At 38.1% G+C, this 23,283-nt stretch overlaps 1 protein-coding gene across 1 annotated transcript in view; it reads right to left on the bottom strand.

Annotated features, from left to right (window-relative positions):
- Positions 1–23,283, bottom strand: part of LOC148652104 (phosphatidylinositol 3-kinase regulatory subunit alpha-like) — a 74,772-nt gene that overhangs the window by 35,522 nt on the left and 15,967 nt on the right. The window contains exons 3-5 of the mRNA XM_088598705.1: positions 22,732–22,863; positions 16,615–16,816; positions 14,364–14,449 (exon numbers count right to left, since the gene is read on the bottom strand). Coding sequence (XP_088454831.1) covers positions 14,364–14,449; positions 16,615–16,816; positions 22,732–22,863 — 420 coding nt within the window. The remainder of the gene's footprint in view (positions 1–14,363; positions 14,450–16,614; positions 16,817–22,731; positions 22,864–23,283) is intronic.

A 23,283-nucleotide genomic window follows, 5' to 3' on the forward strand; every position in this document is an offset into this window, starting at 1 on the left:
AGAATAACGGACACAGCGCGAGCCTACATTCTCTCCTCAACCGTCCACACCACACTTTTCCCTGGGCAGAGGTTAAATAAAACTTCACTCGCACCAAACAAATTACCACACACTGAACACTGAACATGTTAACTCAAATACTGTATGTCTCACATTATCAAGTTACACATACAGTACAGTACATACATTTCTGGAAGAGAACAATGATGAGCTCCTTTGGGAATAATTCTCATTGTCTGTGTTACTCAGCAAGCGAAATGTTCATTTAAAGTGAAGGTGGCATACCTAAAGGATGCATTTCAATAAAGTAATTTCACATCAAAGACAAGACATTGCTTGACTATGAAAAATCATGTTTTGTGTTGTATATGGAAACATGCTGTTAATAAAGAAAATGTTTCCTGAGAAAGAAAGACAACATTCTTGTTAATGAAAGCTAGACAAACATTTTCAGATGGATCTTGTTTCAACCCTAAGTCTTTCTTCAAAACGAGTTGCAACATTTCTGTATACCATAATCTACAGGGAAAAGTACACTTACAGTATGAGTGTGTATACACTACTGGACCTGCAAGAAATATAGTCACTAACTGATATCACTGGATGATTAGTCAGAAAAAGGCTCTTATTGCTAGTTTGCAGTGGAGAAATGTCAGAGGATAGTGTATATCTTAGTTAGTAGAAGGTCACACAACATAGCTTTATGCATACAGCTATGCAACAGTGTACTCCATACTTAACCTGTAGGTAGAAAGTTAAAGCATATCTCCTGATAACCCTTTTAGTATTACACCAAGGGTCCATAGGTGTTCAGGAAACCAGCAAGAGAAAGTTTCTTCCTGAAACATGGACACATGGATTTGAGAAATAAAGTGTTAATGGTTATGTGGGGTGAGGTGTATGAGCATAATTTATTAAAGCAAAAAGTAGTGCTTTTGTCTACAAAATGCATTTTCCTATTTATTTTTTGATAATTAAGCATGTGAAAGCATATGCAATATTTGTTTATTGCATTAGGTGACGTTATTGCACTCCTAGTGGATTTGAGAGGTCACTGAACTCCCTGATTGGGCAGAAGTGGAATATGCTAACTAAGCTTAATCTCTGTCTAAAAAAAGAAAATGAGAAAGTGATTTATAGGCAAAGGTACAGCAGTGAAATTTCCATTTCTGATTTCTTTAACAGGTCTTCCCCCGAATGCTTTTGAGTTATTTATGCTTTTAGCAATAACAAGTAATGCAGCAGGGAGGCACATTGGTGCAGTGGTTAGCATTGCTGCCTTGTAGCGCTGGGGTCCTAGGTTCAATTCTTGGGGTGCTATCTATGTGGAGTTTGTAAGTTCTCCCCATGTTCCTGTGGATTTCCTCCAGTTTCATCCCACGGTCCAAAGACATACTGGTAGGTTAATTGGCTTTCTGGGGAAACTGGCCCTGGTGAGAGAGTGTGGTTGTTTGTGTGAGCCCTGTGTAGGGTGTATCCTACTTTGTGTCCATTGTGATTAGAAAATGGATGGATGGAAGAAGACAGCAGACAATTACACAGCCATCGCTGTGAAACTGCCCAGCCATTGCTGTGAAAGCACACTTTCTGAGATCCTTCAAGAAACAACTGGGTGAGATCTTTGGATCAATAAGGTTCTAGGAACAAATAAGCAAGATGGTATAAAAGTCTCCTCTCTTTTGTAAGGTTTATTATTTTCTAATTTCATATAAAATAATACAGAGAGACTAGCAGATAAACTACAACAACCTCCTCTGCTGCAGAGCCATATACAACAGGTCTATTGTTTTACATCCCATCTGAAGACTGGATGGAGGCCAGGAGGCCAAGTATTTTCCTTGCGATGACACTTCTTTGCACTGTGCACGGAAAGAACCACTTGAAACCAGCAGCTCTGAATTCTCAGAGCAGACGGGTCTGTGTTTTTTTTAAGTAGCCTTTGTACTGTTCTCTAGGAGAGCTGGGAAAAAATCTCTGGCTTTACCTCAGAACCCAAACCATCCTTTTCTAACCCCACTATGCTCTGACCACAAACTGTCCTGGTGGGAAGACTCTCCTCCACATTCCAGGAGGCCTGACCTCAACCAACTCTAATGACAGCAATCAAGGGCCTCCCTGGCACCAGACTCCCCTGTAGCGATTCATGGACTGCCTGCTTTGACGGAAAATCTTATTAAGGTTGGTTTCCCACTGGAGACCCATATAAAGCATAGGTGCATAAAGACAGGTTGAAAAGTCTCTAGGGCAAAATAAAATGCAATGAAATGTGGCTCACAGTAGCAGTATATCAAGGGGAACAGGACATCCTGTGGACTGTTGCGACAAAGAATACCCTGCCATGCTATGATTATAGGACTCAGTCTGATCATAAAATTTCCCCATATGACCAAAGGTGAAAGGAATACAAATGCAAAGAGAGCAATTATTCCAACTTTCATTCCAACTTTGCAACTTTGAAATGATTCCATCTCTAAAGACAGAATGACCTTGACCTCAAACTGCTGACAATGTAAGTAGCCCTTGTGTGAGCTCCTGTTGAAGCCTGCGCCTGACACAGTGAGACTGATAATTTGAGATTTCCTGAGGAAATACAAATGCATTTTTTAACAAAATTCTTAAGGTTTTGGAGTATCCCTTGTATAAAATGACAGATTACATCTTTTTACAAGCAATTTTACAAGAAAATCAAATTTTTTTCCTCTTGCTTTTGAGACTGCAATGTTGCTACTGTATATAACCCAAGGGCATATTATTCCAAGTGGTCTTCCCCAGAAACAGTCCAGAAATGGGTTTCAAGGGAACTACTAAAACCAAAAGTTTTCTGGAAGCTGCACAACTCTGTTTGGCTGCATGGAGTGACGCTTCACTGCATTTGGAAATACCAACAGCTATAGTATCTTTTCTATTATCATGCTTTTTGCAATCACAGCTATTACAGCAAGGGGATCATGCGGGCTTTATGTTCAGTTTAATAACAAATAATATTAAGAAAACAGCAACTAATAATTACATGTATGAATAAAGAACAATTATCATTGTAATCCTTAAGGCTTAACGTGATGAGGAGTAAAAGGACAATCTTCAAGTCAGGGGGAAATCTTATATCACAGGGATGCAAAGACTGACAATGAGGTCGGGAATGCATAATACCAGCTTTCAAAATTTCTGCAGTGTGGGTATGGGTGATGAAGAAGCTCTTACCTCCAGCATTACCATGCTGAAATGCATTTGATTTACTACAGTATATAATTAATTTTATTTTCCAGGCCATGGTAGTGTTAATTGAAATTCAATGTTTATATGCGTAACAATTTCTAACCACAAACCAGGCAGACCTTAAACACTCATCGAGAACCACAAATTCAAGTCACCCCCATTCCCATTTCCACAAAAATGATTCTCGGAAATTTGCCCTCATCACTAATTACATCAGGTTCTTAGATTACAATAAAATGACTAAAGAAATCTAGTATTTCTAATTAGATTTCTGTTTAATTTGTATAAGGGATGAATGCCAATTCCTCTGCAAGACAATATAGTTTCTAGATCTTCATGCATGAAGCAATCTAAAGCATTTTGGGTTTTAAATTATTACTTTTCAAACTTTTTTATTTACCAAACCAAATTTGCTAATGGTAATCTGTGCCATAATATCATGAAAGTGATTGAAATTTGTCCTCTCTTTTTTTACAATGATACCATTTGGGGCAACTTGTCGTTCTCTTTTTCTTCAGTCTAGAGCCCCAGGAGCAATCTATTTCACTGAAAATGAGAGTCAATTATCCAGTTCCTGGCTTGTAAATTAACCACTTTTACAACAAAGATAAGAGGAAGGCCTCTTCTCTGGGATTAAAGAGCCCACAGACGATTGTCTCCTACTCTATCCCTCTAATCTCCACCTCCCTTCTTCATGGCAATATCTCACGTTACCGGGACACGGGCGACATACTGTGAAAACTCCAGCATAGCCCTCCCCCAGGGACGACATGGAGCCCTTGCTCCTTGTGGATTAATTACTTCATTTCATCTTCTTCTCTGCTCTGTCAGAGCTGAGCACTGTGCTGCTAGAGGCAGTTCTCAGAGCCTCCAGCTGAACAAGACGATGAGCATCACACACATCTGCCAAAGGAGCCCGACGGCACTTCATTTACTTGAAGAGTGTTACCTCTTAGCTAAAGGCAGGGATTTTCTCTGCTTCTCAACATTTTATCATAGGGGAAACTAAGTTGGCCTTGCGCGAAATGTGCGGACCCTGTTAGATGTTTCCCCTTTTTAGAAAAGCGGGCAATGGTTATGTTTTTTAATCTCAACAGTCCAAAAAACGCATTAAAATGATGCCCATGTATTTAAACAGTCTACCAGCTCTGATTACATGCTTGCTTCTCAACTCCAAGTTACATCTGGTGTATGGATGCATGGATTGGTCTGTAAGCATTAACTCTAGACCTGTTATATTAGTTCCCTTTCTGGGCTTGATCCACAATTTCTACATGTGACATTTCTTGTTATGTGAGACTTTAATTTGTTTAATTAATTGCAGCGGATTCTCTTTCAACCCAGTTCATGCTGAGAAGGTCAAGGTCATCCAGTGAGCGTCTCCCAGCTGTAGCCCTTATCTCTACAGATTATGTTAATACAAAAACAGAGGAATATAAGTACAAGACGACAGGAGGAGTACAGGCAGCTCTGTTATCGCTTTCCATTTTATACAACATATAACATGAAAGTAATTTCAAACATGTCACATTATGCACTTTCAAAAGGAAGGAGACCACTGTGTTGGGATGTTTTAAATTGTTCAAATCTGAGCCCATTGTGCTAAACTATTGGACTAACTTAAAATAAAAAAATGAAGCTGGGAAAAAGATACAAGTATACTGTAATTTCAAATCCAAATGAATTTATGAAGGTCATATATACAGTATAAGGAACATAAGTTGCTTTAAAATACTATGGCACAGTACTATCATTTCAACTAATCTAAAACATCATTAAAGTGTATTTTTTCAGGCTTTAATGAAAATGTTTAAGGGCATGAGTTGTCAGTCAAATTGTCTGGTGGTTTGTGATAAGTAATATATTTTTAAAATCTTTTCTACGATCAACCATACTGTTATTATCAAGAAACCACCCAAGCTCACCTTTGTAATAATGGTAGAAATTAGTCATGGGCTGTGTGAAGTACAGTGTTTAATGCATCCTATGATACTTGCTTAGCATTCACATCACAATTGTACATGTCCCTTTATAATAAATGAAAGTTTGCCATAAAATGATTGATTTCTGTGGTAATCAAATTGCATACAGACCTATACGCAGTGTTTACAGATCCTATCTAGTCCATAGATATTTAATTTCACTTTGACCTGCAATACAGGTATACAAGTGCTTTTAATGCTCCCTTTTTGATACTATAAGAAACTAAATGATTGCTACTAAACTGTAGTATGCTTTGTTGAATGCTAAACAGAAGACCTGTATTTTCAATGAACATACAACTTTTAATTGTTCGGCACTACAATATTATAAGAAGCTTCCCTAAATAATTCACAAGCGGAATGCATGACAAAAGAAGTACTGTGAGCTATATAAAGGTTATAAAATTATTATAAGGTTATAAATGACAGCAATAGGTTACAGAAAAAGGATATGAGGACATGGGAGCAATATAAACAAGGCACGATGAAGCTTTCTTTCATAGTGATTACAATGAAAAGGGATGACGGGACTTTATAAACTAAAATTATATTGGCACTGGATTTGTATCACATTATATTTTTTCACAAGCTGTTGAAATACATAGCTTATTTTTTGTCCTTCTTTTTGTACAATCAAACATCCCCCTCACAAAGGTCTATTAAATATAGCTGGGATTACTGATGCTCCTCTCTGCTGGACCTTCAAAGCCTGAGTGTGTCCTCTCTGCTCGCCAGGGAGCTTTTCAAGTTTGTTTGAACTGAGCTCTTCAAGGGAAAGAAAGAGACCGGAGTGAGCTCACAGCTCCTCGCTTCATCAGGACTTGGGATTCAATTAATCTAATCCATCAGCACAGGGTCCCGGTCAGCACTGAGAGAGGTGAGGGAAGGGGGTTTGTTTTTAAGGTGTATTCCTCCTGCGAGGGGATCCTCTTTTTGAATTTGTTTTTCTCCTTGGAAGCTCTCTTGTTCAACACCTCTAAGAACTCTCTGAGATGAAACACACAAAGACAGGCCTATGGGGCTTCAAGGCTCATCTTTCTGAGACAGACTACACTTTCATACAACGAAGTGATTCTCCGGAACTATCCCTCTAAACTGATCCATTTTTAATACATTTGAATAGAACAATTTCCTAAACTGGAAATAAAGAAACCTATACTACACATTCAGCCATGCACATCCCTTCCCTACAAACTACTTTTACACTAAAGCCTTTAATAATGACAGCAAAGACAGCCTTTAAAAATGTTGCCCCTGTCAGTTTTTTATGTACTACATTGTTAAAATATTTTTTTAGCATTTAATATCACCTGACTAGCCTTTCTTTTCCATTTTGTGCACTTACCATTTAAACAGTATGTTTAAATGGGCTTTGTTTTCCTAAATAGTACGGGGTCTCAAATGTTCTAGTTTTTTTTTATTTGTCAATCTGCATATAGTCTCAGTTTTAGGCCCAAGAATTGAGAGTTCTGGATTTCACACTTCCATGTTTTATTACAAATGTAAATGGCCCTGAAAGTCAAAAGCCACCATGAAAGTTAAGCACTACCTTTTTCACAGGAAGACTGCCTGGATGTTGTCTCAGCTTAAGGCCACACTTTAGCAAAGCATTAGTGTTAGTGAAGCAAGGGAAGGAGAAGGGATGTGTGTCCACAGCTTCCTGTCTACAGTGACTGTCATTAAAGGGTTATTTCCTTAATCTTTCCATATCATAATGCAATGATCGCTCAAGACAATCTGCTTCAATCTGGGATCAACCTTGTGCGCTGTCCAAATGTATTGTCAGATCTGATCCCAGTCGAGCACCAACAGGTTGACTTGGTTAGCCGTCAGCCACAGCTATCACGCAGAAACTACAGAAACACCAGGACCTGAGATCAATTGATTGCTGGTTTCTTTTAAAAAGGGGCTGGATGAGATTTTTTGATCTATTAGCCTCTAGCAGTCATAGGAGGACAGAATGGCCTCTTCCCATTTGTAACCTTTCTTAGTTTCTTACAGTATGTGTTTATGGATGCCTGACATGAAGGCACACCATTGTTCTCTTGTTGAACAGCTGTTTATAACAATTTTATGTGACAGCCAAAACTTACAGAATAAACCTAACCTTATCCGGATTTATGTTTATTTCGAATCTGAGGTTGTGTATATTTATCTAGTGATTGAGAAGCTGTCCTCGTGATCTCTTGTACACAAAAATGTACAAAAAAACACCAAGTTATTAGCAATAGCTGCATCATGACAACAGCCTGGATTATTAGTCAGCTGGTCTACAATGACTTGTTTGAGTTAAATATTTATTTAAAATATTTGTCTGGAGGGAGCCTGAGACCTGTTTAACTGGCCAAGTGTAACACTAAAGATTAACTTATGAGATGTTTAGTTAGGATAAACCTTTTATAAACATGTCATTATTCTTTTTCAACAGGACCTGTCAATAGAAAATATTTTTTGCAATACAGTACGTTTGAAACATACGGTTTCAAAACATTTTTTAATCTATTTTTAATAATAAATTCACATACCTTTTAGACTTAAGGCATACATACAATAGATAACTTCACGATTCCATCAATTTGTGCATATTTTAGAATGATATTTTATTCTGCATACACACCTCATAAATATGTATGTAGCTATTAATGTGTCAATGCAATGCAGCACCTTTTTTGCATTTCTCAACTTACATTTTTCAATTGTTTCCTGAGGGTCTAGAAATTTCTGATGTAACTTTCTTTTCCCACAGTTGGTTTGTTCATGGGACCTTTAGAAAGTTTGTATTCTTCTAAAATCAGTGTTTTCAAGCTGCTAAAATTTAGCAAGCAAGAAACTGTATGAGTGATGAAGTAAAGTACAATGAGCCATACTGTGGATAAACAGGACCTGACAGACTGAAAGTGTCTGATTTCAGATCTGGGTCTCTTCGCATTTAAGCTGAAAGGGTCTAATCTCTGCCCCACATTTCATGCCAACAAAATATTGCTAGCACGTACGCTGGGAAGGCTGCAGCTTATGTAACATATGTTAAACTGACATCATTTGTACATGTAATATAACTAAAGAGGTTACTGAAGAGTGCAACAAAGATGGTCTTATCAGAACTGGTGACCCATGTAAACTGCTTAAGATTAGAGACGTCACATTAATTAGAGACTGCAAATTGGTAAAGGAAGACAGGCTCCACTTTTATAAATGATTACAAAGATTAACATCTGCTTGCTTTGTACATGTGCGAACAGGCTTTAGCAAGCACTTAACTTGCCCCTGACAAGTGCTGCGAGGGATACATTTTCAGAGAGAGAGAACTACCTGCAGGATCCTTTCAAAAGCTTTCTTCAGGGTAGCAGAAACAATTATTTAAAAACACAATCCAATCCACAGATCTTCTCAGATGCTTTGCTTTTACCAATGCCTCAATATCTGCTCTGCTAACTTAGTTATAATCAATATTACCCTATGCCAAAACCTAACTATCAGCAGTTTAACAAAAAGACACATAACTTGACATTTTAAGCAGCTGTATGGTAGAGTCTGTACTTCTTTTTTATTGAATAGGCTTCCCTAGTACAAAGGTTAAGTATCTAAACCATCCAAAAAATCTATATTTGCAATTTAAGAGGCCTTGGTCTAAATTAAGAACATTCGCCTGTGAAGTTTATTAGAGAAAATACAAATTCCTCTAATGAATCTTGCCTGTCTTACATTATTGAATCTCGAAGTAGGCTACACCACTAGTAATGATGAAACCACAGATTCTTTTAAACCCAAGCTATAAACACAATTATTCTTTTTGAACCAATTTTGTACAAAAAGGACATTTTCTTTTGTGTTACTGATTCTAACTAGAATTTAACTTTGTGTTAATATGTTTGAAGGACTCCTGGATACACACTAAAATAATAAACCTGTATTATTTAGCACAGACTTTTAATTTAGAGAAAAAGGAGTTTACTGTTAATGTAATTTAGCTGAAGAAAAAAGGAGCTATCTTGAGAAGAGAAAGACCCTGTGTCAGTCCCTTCAGTCTCTGAGCTCTGATGCAAGACAGCTGATAGGTTCACAGAGATCACTCCAAAGACTTTTCAAGCTAAGAATCCTTCTGTAACAGAAGCATATACTACTAGCCTGTGTTATAGTTGTATCCTGGTGAACTGCAGCATTGTTTTAATGAGTAATGTTTGTGTACACAGAAAGCCCAGTGACTCTTATCTATTTATAATAAAACATAGGAAGGGTTTGTTAAAACTGGGTGTGCATGGCACAAAAGTACAGGGAAAACACTGTAAAAGTGTGTTTCTCATACACTATGATATATTTTTTAAAAGAATAGCAGAGGAAAAATATAAATATTGAAGGGGTTCTCTGGGATATAGACTGAAGAAAACAGCAGTGTGACAGCTTTCCATTTACACCTGTTTTGGCTTTGCATTCTAGGGAAGAGAAGCACTGCTGCCCAGGTGAATTTTTCACGGTCTGTTTCAAACACTAGTGGAGCCATAGACAAGACGCTGAGTCTCCACAGACAAACACTCAGGTACAAACATGTAATTAGATCACAGAGGCCTTAACAGAGACTCCCTGTGCAGTCCTGTCTGTCTTGCTGCTAGACATCTTCATCAGTTTGCTCATCTCTTAGCTCTTATCACTAGTGATGGCTCCAGTTGATCCCTTGTTACTGAAAGTAGCCCGAGATGCAGCACACAAAGAGGGTTAAGACTGCTCTTGGTGACCTCCTGACCCCAGGCCATTAATCTTTGCCTCCTACAGCCTTAGAAAATGCTTGAGCTACTTGATATATAAATTTACAGCTGGCGTTTGACCTACATATAAAATAAATGGAGGGATTCTTAAATAATTCTTAAATAATTTTCCCCAGGGACAGATTAATTAAAAAATCAACCAGAATCAACTTTGATTGTATCATTCTGGATTGTGACTGTGTTCATTTTTTTCACATATCCAGCCATGTTGTAGTGAACTTACTGAGAATATTTCATAAACAGCAAGATCTGAGTATGGGATTGCATTAGATACTAATGTCAAACCCGATAAAGCAGGGCTATTGTTTGCAATTATTCTTAAATAATTGGTTTTCACCCTAAACAATTTGCTTGGTTTCACAGAGCCTTTTGTTTATTTTAATCACAAACATTTTACGATTATAATTCCACTACAAAAATGCAGGCCTCTCAGTCCTTAGACACACAGTGGGTATTGCTTTACATCTTAATTCCAGTGTGTGTTCAGCCTCTAACAGCACTGTCACTCCTGATCTCCACCTCAGCTAGACCTGGTGACCAGCCATCAGGCAAGGGACTGATTTTCTCAGGCAAGGGTTTGCATTTTCATTGTCCATTAATGACAAACCTCATGTTCTTTATGTCTCTCTGACAGCAATCCCCTCCCCATCACATAGAGAATCCTCCAGATCACGTTTCTGTCTTCTCATTTAGCAGAATAAATGACAGTAATGCTCCTTTTGTTAGCGTCATCAACACACTGACACACCTGTTGCTTTTGGGTTCTTTTACTTCTCAGTGTACCCCCTTTCAAATTTGTTTCACATTGAGCAACTGTCCTAAAAATGTATTGTGTCTGACACACAGTCACAGTACATGATACACCATATCTTAACTTTTCAGATAAACTATTACAACACCTTAACGTTAATCAAGAAGTTAATAGAGCAATGTTAAGTAAAATGTTAAATATAACTGAATATGTAATATCACAATCTAAAATCTTACTTATTGTTTATTCTTCATGTTTTGGGGCACAATATCCTTTAATCCTACAGTATATTTATCATCAAAAACTAGAACTTATGATTCCTTCAATCACGAATGATTTCAATTAAAATATTACTGGCACAATATGTAACTGAATATCCACCACTACCATAAAAAAAACAATGAAACACAATTAGACCTGTGTTGTAATACAATGTATCCTGAAACCAAACACAATGCCCAGTGGGTCATGCTGAATCACGAGCCATGTTATTTCGTGACTTTCACATCTAGAAATGGGTGGGATTTTAATGTAAAAAAAAGGCTGTAGGAAGAAGGTAGTGTTCAATGTAGGCGTGAGTAAAAAGCTCAAAGTGCTGAGTCACCTAGAGAGAGCCACAATAAAAATATCAAAGCTGGTACAGTAGTGGAACAATTGGGGAAAAACTGTTTCTTTGACTTTTGAGTTATAAAATCAGGAGAGTGGTGTTTTGCATATGAGAAACAGAGCACAGACCACACATTCCAAAGCAAGGTGCAACATTTTTTCATTGGGCACTGTTTTTATTTATTTAATCGTCTCTCAAAGCACAAATCTCGCTGATGTGAACAGAGAGATTCTAGCTCAGTTGAGGACCTTGCAATACCACTTGTCAATTGAGATGCAAAGCTCTCTAGGATGAAAGACATTGCATGAGATAATAAAGCAGAGCCCCCAGTAAATTAAGACAGCTTAAAATAGCACCAGGAGAAAAGGATGGCGTCATTGCATTTGCATAAAGTGCTTCTCTTAAAGTTACATTATTTTTTTTAAATGCTAATGGCTTTGAGCCATGATAAATCCATCAGACTCTGACAGACTCAGTCATCTGAGGAGAAAAAAAAAATCAAACATGACCCCATAAGATCTCTTTTAACGCAATGTTTTACCAACACAACTTCCTAACCTGGATTATTTTAAATGTAAAATAAATGGCCAGAGGCATTTTTTTAATAAATGTGAAAGGACGTGGGGTTGCATGTATGTCTCCAGAGGTAAAAAAAGATACAAATGGAAACAAGAAAATGGAAATTAAGGAATTTTTAGCTTTCCATCATTTTTGCTGCCTGTGATTTATTTGCTTGCTTGAGACAAAAAAATCTCTAAATCCTCTGATTTCCCTAAAGGTACTGTTCTAATGAGATACTAATGTATCGCTACTCATATCTGGCACTCAGCAAGCCTAATCATCATCATAACCAAAATGTTAATAGACTCCTTCACAGATCAACCAAAAATATTAGTCTTTTCTTCAGCATTCACTGCGCTTTACAGTTTCCACCACAGACTTTACAAAACAAAAGAAAAAAAAAACAGAGATCTAAACCTACAACTAAAATATTGAGCCCAATTCAAATGTTTTCTTCATGAAAACGCTATGTAAAGAGATACATTTCCACTGGGGATTAATACCATTAGAAGGGCTGCCTATCAGCGGTTGCTGACTCATTAAAACATTGGTGTAGCAGATTAATTAAAATGAAGGGTGAAGAGACAACAACCTAGGGAGAGGTAAAGAAGAATGGAGCATTTCTGTGCTGCTCAGAAGAGCGAGGTACCCATCGTACAGAAGCACTGCTCTTTATGCCATTGACAGCCCCACTTACTCCTTAATGCCTTCATTCAATGTGAATGACACTGTCTACAAGCAACATTAATCTACTTTCATTCATTCCCTTTTTTTCCTTTACAGCTCTTTTGCTTCCCAAGCAAGATGACCACTAAACATAACAAAAGTGGATCCCCTCCCCCCCAGATGTTGCCCTCTCCCACTTTTGTGAAGGCTCATGGTGCAACCCTTAAAAACATTAAAACTGTGAAACTTCCCTGGCTGTCTTTCAGATTCAGAATGAGAAAAATTCCAGCTCTCAAATGATTTGATTGTAGGTGCAGTAATTTACTTTGAAGTTATGTGGTCTTGTCTTTACTTCATGGATTGCTCTGCTCATTTCCAGTTCAAGTGTTCATCACTGCTGTTATAACATTTGATTAAATGTACTGGCCAGTTTCCAGCCAGCCATTGGCACACACCACTGTACCCCCAGATTTTCTGCTGCTCACCCACTGCCACATGTCCTGCCTCTCACAGGAATGACACACTGTTTACAAAATCAGTTCTTTTGACTCATCCCTCCCACTGCCATACTTCTTCAGTGACTTCCACAGGCCTTCACTTAACTCACACTGGGCGATACTTTGCAAATCTATCTCATTGCCCAGGTGTAGACTACACCTGATACCTGTCATTTGGGATATCTTAAGAAATCTGTATATACCCTTAATGAAAATCTTTCTGGTTATTTCTGCATGTTGGAAAATGTCTGCAGTAAAGTGGATTTTGCTGTATCATTACAGATATCAAGTCACTTACAGTCAGAATTATATTATAGTATCTGTAAAAAAGTGATTTAGGGATTTTGGATTAGTTAACATGTTTTTTAGTTAATAAAGGACAATGTATAGAACCTATTTATTTTTCAAAAAATGTCAGCTAAATAAACTTTAAACTAAAACTAAAGACTCTTTGCTTAATAATATTTATTAAACTATAAAATAGACCTATTACAAACTCTTACTGCCAATGAGTCCTACAGGGAAGCAAGAACTCATTATCTCAGAGCTCTGCCAAGACCCTGCAGAGACTAACAAATGAATACTGTCCTTGAATAAAGAAGAGTTTTCACTATACTCTTAAGCCTCAGTAAGTTATACTAATTATTCCTTACTGCAGCTGAAGTCTGGCAGTATAAGGTACTGGCTTGATTATCAGAGAATAAACATCCTGAATTTTCAAACCTGACCAGGGGGTTTATAGAAGAGACGTGAGAGTTTGTCTGCGAATAGTTTATCTAAATTTAGCAGTTGATGACTTCACCTTTCCAAACCCAGGAGACTAAGACCAAGAAAGATACATTACTACCTTATTTCCTTCTCATATGACTAATAACTCTAGTTACCAACACCCAGTGCACATCACAGGTTATGTACCAACCGCTAATTTCATTTACAGAAGCAGGCAACAGAATTATTGTGGGACCTCTCTCAGCAGTGAATGCAACCTGAACTAATACTATTTTTAACCTCAACCAGAAACAACATAATATCATTTATTTTTTAATACTCAGATAAATACACAATGAACTGTGAAAGACCAATGCCGAAATAAAAAAAGACCAAAGCAGTGACTAAGAAAAGAATTCTGATCTGACTTTCTTCCTTGACCTGTTTTACATTAATTTGATGCTCAGCAGAATACATCAACTGACAACATGAATGGAAATGTACACTGTGCCTTGAGTCAAGCTAGTATCTTCCACAAAGAATAAGCAAACAGCTCACCAACCTTGATAAAGACCCTCCCATGGAGAGAGAAGAGGAAACCTCAATGTGTCCTACCTGGCGCTGCCTGCATTTCTGCCAGTCCCCCAGCCATGATGAGGGCCTCAATGATCTTCACATGGTGCTCCGGGTTCACGTCAGCACTGCAATGCACACAGAGTGAAAAATTCAGGCACAGCTGTCTGAAAAGCGCTGAGACTTGGAGCCAGAAATAATAGCTATAGAGGACTCAGCAAAACTGTAATATGAAATTTAGAGTTTGGGGTTTGAGTCTCTCCTAGGAGTCTGAAGTGTTCTCCCCACTGCATCTCCAGATCTACCCAAGTCCACATACATAGGCTTTCTTTGAGTTTTCTGGTTTCCTCCCATTTTTTAGAGAAATGCTGCCAGGGTAAGTTGGTGTTTCTAAATCAGGTGTCTCCAGCCCTGGGCAGTGAGAGCCCCAGTCCAGTAGGTATTACAGGTAGCCTTTAAATGACCAATTTTCTAATGTCCTGGAACACTTTAACTAGGATCAATTTATTTAAGTAATTATGGGGATCAAAAATCAGAAGAGCCTTCAGCCCTCAAGGACTAATGTAATCTTTTTTGAAACATTAATGTCTTGAATGGTCAATTACTTAAACAAGTGTTACTAATCTTTAAATAACAGGTGACACCCCTGTGTCTGCAATGGACTGGAATCCTCCCCAAAGTATCTACCTTGTACTCTATGTTTCCCAGAAAAGCTTCAGGTTGCCACAACACTTATCCAGGAATATAATAATGGATGGGAATAGATAGAATTTATGCTATGATTGAAAACATTTTCTTGTTGAGGAAGAACTACTTTAAATAAAGAGGACGTACAGCTCATATTGCTGTGAAGTTGCAATGTTTTAGTTTCACATACTTTGGTTTCACTTTACCAGTAGCTATTTGTTTTGAGTTTCTTTCTCTTGTCATGTACAGTAGTCTTTGAGCCATGTGAGTCTTAGAAACCACCTTTGCTGATTCATTGTTTGAGGTAAATATATGTATACAAATAATCTTTCCTGGTTCCACCTAGATCCACATTAATGGAATACTAACAAAAAACAGAAATAAAGTTTCCCAGTCTAAAGCTGTCAGCACAGCAATGTGCACTAAAGTGACAACCATCAGCTGACTCCTGTTTAAATGTTGTCTAAAGGCACCTCAAGGACAAATAAATTGCAAAACACAAAGGCCTGATCCTTGATTCTATTTCACAGAACGACACAATTACTATACATCCTACACTATCAACTATAATCCCTATCTGCCCAAAGAAAAAGGAATAAAGTAGAATCTCATTGGACTGAAGTAGGTTATTAGGAGGTTTTCTAAAATTGACCCATTCATAAATACAATGTTTACTAAGATTCTCTTAGTTTGGGTCTACGTACTGGATGGCATTTTTGTAAGCAAATTTTGCACGTGCTTATTTGGTGACAATCATTTTTCTCATTAACCTCAGGACAAAGTACATATCTTCTAAAACCTCAGAAACTGAGTTTATAACCTCAGAAAACAAGCCTCTTTAGATCCATACAGGCAGCTTGGTGTGGAGTAGCACTGGAATTGCCAACACCGATTCTTAGCTGACAAGCAATCACCAGAAAAATCATTATAACAGAGCTGCTAAGAGTAATACACACCTTTGCCAGAAAACAATTAGTGCATTCTTACACGTTAGTCTTCATTTTGTCTAGTACAATGCCAAAACTGAACCATGCTTGATCCATGGTTGCTGTATATATTTTGAATTAGTTACTATGTGATGGAAAGACCAAAGATGAGGAGGTTAGATCTGCAGCCTTACAGCTGTATGATAAAGCAACATTGCCAGCTAAGGTACTGGGGAGGCAGATATGGACAGATACAGTATCTTTTAATCCATCAGTTTTCAGCTGATTCATAGCAGGTTGCAGTGTTCCTAACAGGGACAATCAGATGACCCATTAATGATGTGCAATACCTAATAAATCTTGTGCTCAGCATTTTCACTAGGGCTCCTGATGAGCAATCCTATTTTAGAAAGAACACGTGATCTTTCACCGAGTGCTGGTGGGCAATTGTGACCCAGAAATGAAAAAGAATTGACTTTATAATCTCTTGATGCTGGTCTCCTGAGGCAGAACTATTTAATTGTGAAACATGGATGTTAGTCTGGCAAAATTCCGATACTGAAATACTCACAACCATATATCTGTTTAAAAATGTAAAAAGTACACAACACATTCACTTAACCAGACATCATTTAATACCATCTGAAGCAGGAAAACAAGAGGACAAAAACATTTCTTACCTAGAGAGGGAGTGTTTGAAGAGAGCCTCACTGAAGGACTGGGCCAGCAGCCTGGGTGTTGCCTGGCTTTGTCCCCCACACTGGGCCACACGATACAGGTGTCTAGTTAGATGCAGTAGGAGAAGATGGTTGGGCTGAGGGATGGTAGGAGACTCAAGGATTTTCTTGAGTTGTTGTCCACACTCCTCTACATTTGGAGTCTCTGAAAAAAGACAAAGAAATGTACATTTTAGTTTACCTTTTTATCCTGTGAAATGGACAAAATGTGTTTTTATCTCAGTAGAATTGATAATGTCTGACAAAGCAAAGTTTTTTATGTTTTGTGTTTTACCAGTACAGAAAAAGACTGGCAAAAAGTAAAGACATGAGCACGGCACCCAATACTACGTGGTTTTGCCGTGCAGTATTGAGTTTCACCTTGACTTATTCTGACAAGACCAGTTTTGAATTTTTTTTTCCTTAAAACTACTACAGGTGTCAGTGTGGAGTGCCTTTTGGCACTTTTATCCAGTGGTTTATTGTCTCTACCCTGGGTTATGTCGTTAGTTTACTGTGACTGGGGTTTATCTAGGGGTATTACAAAAATAGATCAAGCATTGCAGGCTGGTTCAGAAATATTCTGTAAGGATATCTTCAACTTGCCACACAACAGCAGCCCTACTGTATGTCTGGCCTGAGACCTGAGAGTTTGCTGTCATTAAAAGCTGCCTGATTCCTCCCTACAAAGCCTTAACTGAGCTTTCAGCTCTGTGTGTTTGTAGTGTGAATAAAAGAGGATGACCTAACAGTGTCTCTTTGGGAGTGAACATGTATGGCTCATTATCTCTGCTGCATTTATATGAGATGTTTTGGCAGAAGCAGACATTAAAAGAAAAAAAAGCCAAAAAACAGTCCTGGGTACAGTTGGGTACAGAGTGACCTACCCCTATCCCAAACCTGGTTATGATTTTATCTGGACAATAGACCTTCAAAGAAGGGTATCCACAGTTAATCTTTAGTTAACAAGGGGTTAACACCAGTACCACAACAGAAAAATTAATACAGAGACACTAGAAATACAATGCAACATTCATTGTACCCAAATCTACTATGCTGTATGACAAATGTAAAGTGGAATATAGTCTACACAACCACACACAAAAGCAGAAACAGGTCTACTAGTCTTACAGTCCCTCTTTTCATTTTTTTTTGTCTGTGAGTGCATAAGCTTCCCACAGCACTTCTGTCATTAAACGACACTGTTACATACAGTCCAGCTTCACTGTGGGTTTGGTTAGCACCCAGAAGATGTGCAGGGGAGTTTGCCAGCTATAATGAAACGGTGATCACTCTTGTGTATTTCAGTGAAACTGTCCCACCAGCACAATCTGATCATGTGCAAACAAACCCTTGGGGATGGCGAGTGGAAAACCCAAACTCAAAGCTCAATTTTGGGAACCCATCTCCGCAAACAAGTGCAGGCTGTTTCTCGGAAAGTTTCAACCCTGGGACATGGACAAGTGAAAAACATGTTTTGTTGTTTGCTTTTGTTACAATTCCCAATGTGAAAAATAATGTGAATAAATAAGTACCAAGCAGCATTTTTTATAATAATAATAAACTTTATTTTGTATAGCACCTCTAAAGGTGGGTTCTCAAAGTGCTTTACAGAATAACAACAGCAACAACAACAATAAAAAATACACAAGACAAACACAATGACAATACACAGAGGAAACAGTAGAAGGTGGTACTAAATACAGTGGGGGTAAAGAACAGAACCAGTTAAGTAAAGGCTCTTTTAAAGAAAAAGGTTCTGAGTCTGGATTTGAAGGAGTTTAGAGAACTCTCTGATATCCTTGGGGAGAGAGTTGCAGAGCTAAAGGGCATAACAAGAGAAGGCCCTGTCACCCATAGAGTGTAGGCGGGCTTGGGGGACAGATAGGAGACCAGAATTAGAGAAGCGAAGGTTGCGAGATGGGGAGTAGGGTGGTAATAGCTCAGACAGGTACTGAGGTGCCAAGCCATGCATAGACTTATACTTGTAGGTGAGCATGAGGATTTTGAAGTCAACACGAAACTTGACAGGAAGCCAGTGCAAGGACTCCAGGATAGGAGTAATGTGATCACTTGCACTAGACCTGGTCAGGAGTCTGGCTGCTGAATTTTGGACATACTGCGATTTGTTCAAATGTGGATTTAGATACCCAAGCAAGTAGAGCATTACAGTTATTCTTTCTTCTAGATTAGCACTTTTATCAGACCTTTAATATAAGCCTGGACAACAGTTAGCGCAAGGTTATGAACACAATCTGAGTCAACCTCATAAAAGAGGTCAAACCTTTTACAGTTGTGCGGGAAATGCTGACACATCTGTAATGTTTAGGGAATAAATGTTTAGGGAATATATTTGAAATAAGTAAAACGGTACAAAAACATGTTGCAATATAAGGATTTAAGAGGAAGAGGTGTTAGTGGAGTCAGCAGGGGGCGCTCACCCTGCAGTCCATGTGGGTCCTAATGCCCCAGTATAGTGACGGGGACACTATACTGTAAACAGGCGCCGTCCTTCGGATGAGATGTAAAATCAAGGTCCTGACTCTCTGTGGTCATTAAAAATTCCAGGATGTTTCTCGAAAAGAGTAGGGGTGTAACCCCGGCGTCCTGGCCAAATTTCCCATTGGCCCTTACTAATCATGGCCTCCTAATAATCCCCATCTATGAATTGGTTTCATTACTCTGGTCTCCTCCCCACTGATAGCTGGTGTGTGGTGAGCATTCTGGTGCACTATGGCTGCCGTCGCATCATCCAGGTGGATGCTGCACATTGGTTGTGGTGGAGGGGAGTCCCCATTACCTGTAAAGTGCTTTGAGTGGAGTGTCCAGAAAAGTGCTATATAAGTGTAAGCAATTATTATTATTATTATTATTATTATTATTATTATTATTATTATTATTATTATTATTATTAAATCTTGTTTGTAACAGGTCTTAGAAATCCTTTGCACAAGAACTGCAATCTGATTACAAAGATACTACACATATTAAGGAGCTGTGTTTTTAAAAGGTCCTTCTGTGCTGTCATTAATGATGTCAATATTAGTGTCTTCTCAACCAATGTTCTTATGCATGGCAAAAAAAAATACTTAATCTGTATCAGTACTGCACTTCTAGTAATGATTATACACAATGTATTTATTTCCATTGTTTTTAACTGTTTGCTGTTTCTTTAGTGTTTAATAGGTTTAATTAGTTCCTTGGGGCATTTTTCTTTTTGTATTCCACTGTGCAATTTGCTTTAATGGGAAACCACAAGCTGGTCAACACTTCAGTAAAAATTCTGCCCGAGAGGGACTAATCTGTTAAAGTGTGGTGCAGCAGAAATGTCAAAATGTTGAGGAGTGATTAGTTATCGTAATCAAATAGCAGCAACATGGCAGGATGTAAGGCATGGAAAATGACTCTGCAGATAGCTATCCCCTGGTTTGCTATAGCAGGACCTGTGTAATTATGGGTTATTGACTGTGGTATCATGGTTTACCAAATGCTGCAATTATGGTGAATGTCAGAGCAAATATATATAAACTGCAGGCCGGGACAGCATTAGGTGGTGGGAGTAGCATATGCCTATTTCTTCTGTACTTCCTTAATGAATTACTACTGTGGCTCCAGCAATTAAGGAGAGCTTTTTTACTGGAATGCTTACATAAGATAAGCGTTTCCAGATCAGGGGTCAACAGCAACCCAATGGCTAGCTGGCAATTTGATGGAGTGCTGGCCAAGTATGCTGCCTGTTGTGATCAGGGTCAGCATAATGACCTTCATCTTACTCCCACTGCCTTTGGTCAGAGTTAAAACATCCTCCCTGCCCCCCCACCCCTTGCCCCCTACCAGTGCTTTCCCAGCCTGTATTGATGAAGTTTGACCTTTATTGAATAGGGCAGCACATTGAACTTTACTACCCCAGCTGCCACTCTAAGCACCCTTCTCCCAGCAGTAGTCAGCTAGAAAGCATTCCTGGAATTTTCCCTGAGCTGCCCAGCTTGCCAGATGGGCCATTGTGAATCCTCTATGCTTACATCAGATAATGCCTGAGGCTCACCAAAATTCTTCAAAGAGGAACCACATTCTGAAGAATAGAAAAATAAGGCAGTATCACAGAGATTCTTACAACTAATAAGGGGCCAATACTGTGAGGATCTACAGTAATCTAGGAACATATTGAGTACAAATAAAGAGAAAATTGGACAATGCATTTGTTTTGGATGTTAAAAGCAAATTAAACATGATCCATAATAAGGCCCTAAAAATACACACTTCAAGATGAAAGATAAATGCCACAGTGGGAAATGTGTGTTAAATGGCATCATGCCAACTGTCTAGTGATTTCACTGTAAGCCTGTTGACAACACTAAACCCTTTAAATGCACTTAATACTTAATGGATATGGCTTGTCTGAATTTTTTACATACTTGATTATTTCACAAGCAGTTACTGTAACTCAAAAATAATTTCTTCATATTTATCTAGTCTTTACTGTGCTACACAATTGTGATCTGTAATATGAAACTAGAATTACCTTGCCTTTAAAAAACTAAATCTCAGCTAAATTCAAATAAATCTTAATAACAAGGTTCTCAACACACAAATTCTCTGCACGGCACATTCAAGTAGAGAAAGACAGTTCAGCTATCAGAACCCCTATTGCACGCAGGCAGGAGCAGAAGGACCTAGTTTGTAAGTCACTCTCATGAAAACCAAAGGAAAAGTAGAAATTCATTCAGTATAGAAGTTTCAGGAACGGCCTCACCGACTAACTCCCTGCCTTGCAGGTGGCAGTTGCTTTCACACTGAAAGATGACCACAGTTCCAAGTACAAGACAGTTCCTGGCAGCAAGGAAATATATAATAGCTGCTCTTTAACAAAACCGAGATGTCATGGCAAAGACATCTACAAGACAGGATTCAGAATGCAATATTAAATTGGATGGAATCCAGAACAAACCGAAGTAAATGTTTTTTTGTGCCTCTGAAATATAAAGGGCTGTTAAAAAAGATAACAGTGATGCAAAGGGCAAAGAAATTAAGTCATTCTTCAGGAAAGCGGAATGTTATATTTTGGAATGATTCTGTAGATAATCTACCATGAAGTGCCAGTCAGAACAAGGAAAGTAATTGGATTACGATATTATGTAATACAGTAGGTGAATATTCATATGACAAGTTCATCTCATGTTCTTTCAAAACAGTTCTGCCACTTCTATGCCAAAGCATAAAGCTGACAGCACTATCACTGTGTCATAAGCCAACATAGATTCCAGTGCATTAAAAGGGGAAAGGTTACCCTATTAAAACTGCTTTACTGAGTCAGATTGAAAGGTTATTTTCCTGGTGACTGGAAAATGTTTCCTTCTCCTTGGGTAGCCTAGCTTTTCGTAGCTACATTTATCAATTTCTTGGTTCACACTTGCAGACATTTGCTGCAATATATCATGGTAAAAACAGAGTAAATTGTACAGTGTTCTCATGGAATAAAGATGGTATAGCATAAAATGTATAGTAATGCAAAATATAAACCACGGTACAGCATGATAAATGCATAGTATAAGCACAGTAAACCTGGGCAAAACACAAAGATGCCATGAAGATTTACTCAAACTAAAATTTATAAGGGCAGATTTTTAATGTGATAGAGTTTGTTTCACATATTGTTCCGTTCATGCAGCCATTGATGACAGGATCTCTATCATAAATCTCATCGGAGCTTAACAAAGAAGGATAAACATTTAGGTGAGGTAGGTCACGATGGATGCTAAAGGTGAAAAAAATATCAAGCATCATTACCACATCAAATTTAAAATTGAGAACACAGAAAAAATAAAAAAAGGTGAAAAACAGTGAATTTGTTTATGGTACCTCGATGACAGCTGACTTTGTTATCGTCCACTTCAGTCTACCACCGCAAGGGAAATTAGTTATTGAAAAATATAGAACACGATTGATTCAATATATGCAACATGGACTAAGGAAGTGTCTGCAACTGCAAATTATCTATTGTTTTCATTCTTTATGTGGTACAACACTTTGAAAGCATCCTCACATACTGTATCACTCATTTTGCTCTCATTAAAGCCTTACCTTGGGCAGTGTAAACTAACTCGCTGTATATCCCAGCCGGAATGAAGGGGGAAGGCAAGTCCTGTAGATAGCTCTTCAGTGCCTCTGCTAAGACTGGGAGCTCGTACTGATCCAGCTCTAGTGAGGAGGGGTCTGGAAAATAGCAACATTAGACCTTTGTCATTAGACCTTTGCCAACTTTAAGAGCAGGTCACAGCCCTTTTAAAACAGTTGCATGCTATAGTATAGGGCAGAAACTTTCAGAGACGGTTAAAATTTGGTTCACATACAGTAGGCTGCAAAGAAAAAATAAAAGTATAATAGATGCTGATAAGCAATCCTGAAGGAAAAAAGTTCAAGAACACATACTGTATTAATGTGATTTGCAACATTTAATGTACTGGCCTCTTATTCCAAAAGCATAACATGCAAAGAACTTTATTTTTCAATAAAAATAAACATAGTTAATGGTTCTGAGTCATCTGAGTGAAGGCAAAAGAAGAACCATATCATGTGAACTGGAAAATGATTTTTGTAGACACAACAAGCACCTGGTATGTATGGTAACTGATA

The sequence above is a fragment of the Lepisosteus platostomus genome, chromosome 11 (genome assembly GCF_059453375.1).
Source record: "Lepisosteus platostomus isolate fLepPlt1 chromosome 11, fLepPlt1.hap1, whole genome shotgun sequence".
Taxonomy (NCBI): Eukaryota; Metazoa; Chordata; class Actinopteri; order Semionotiformes; family Lepisosteidae; genus Lepisosteus; species Lepisosteus platostomus.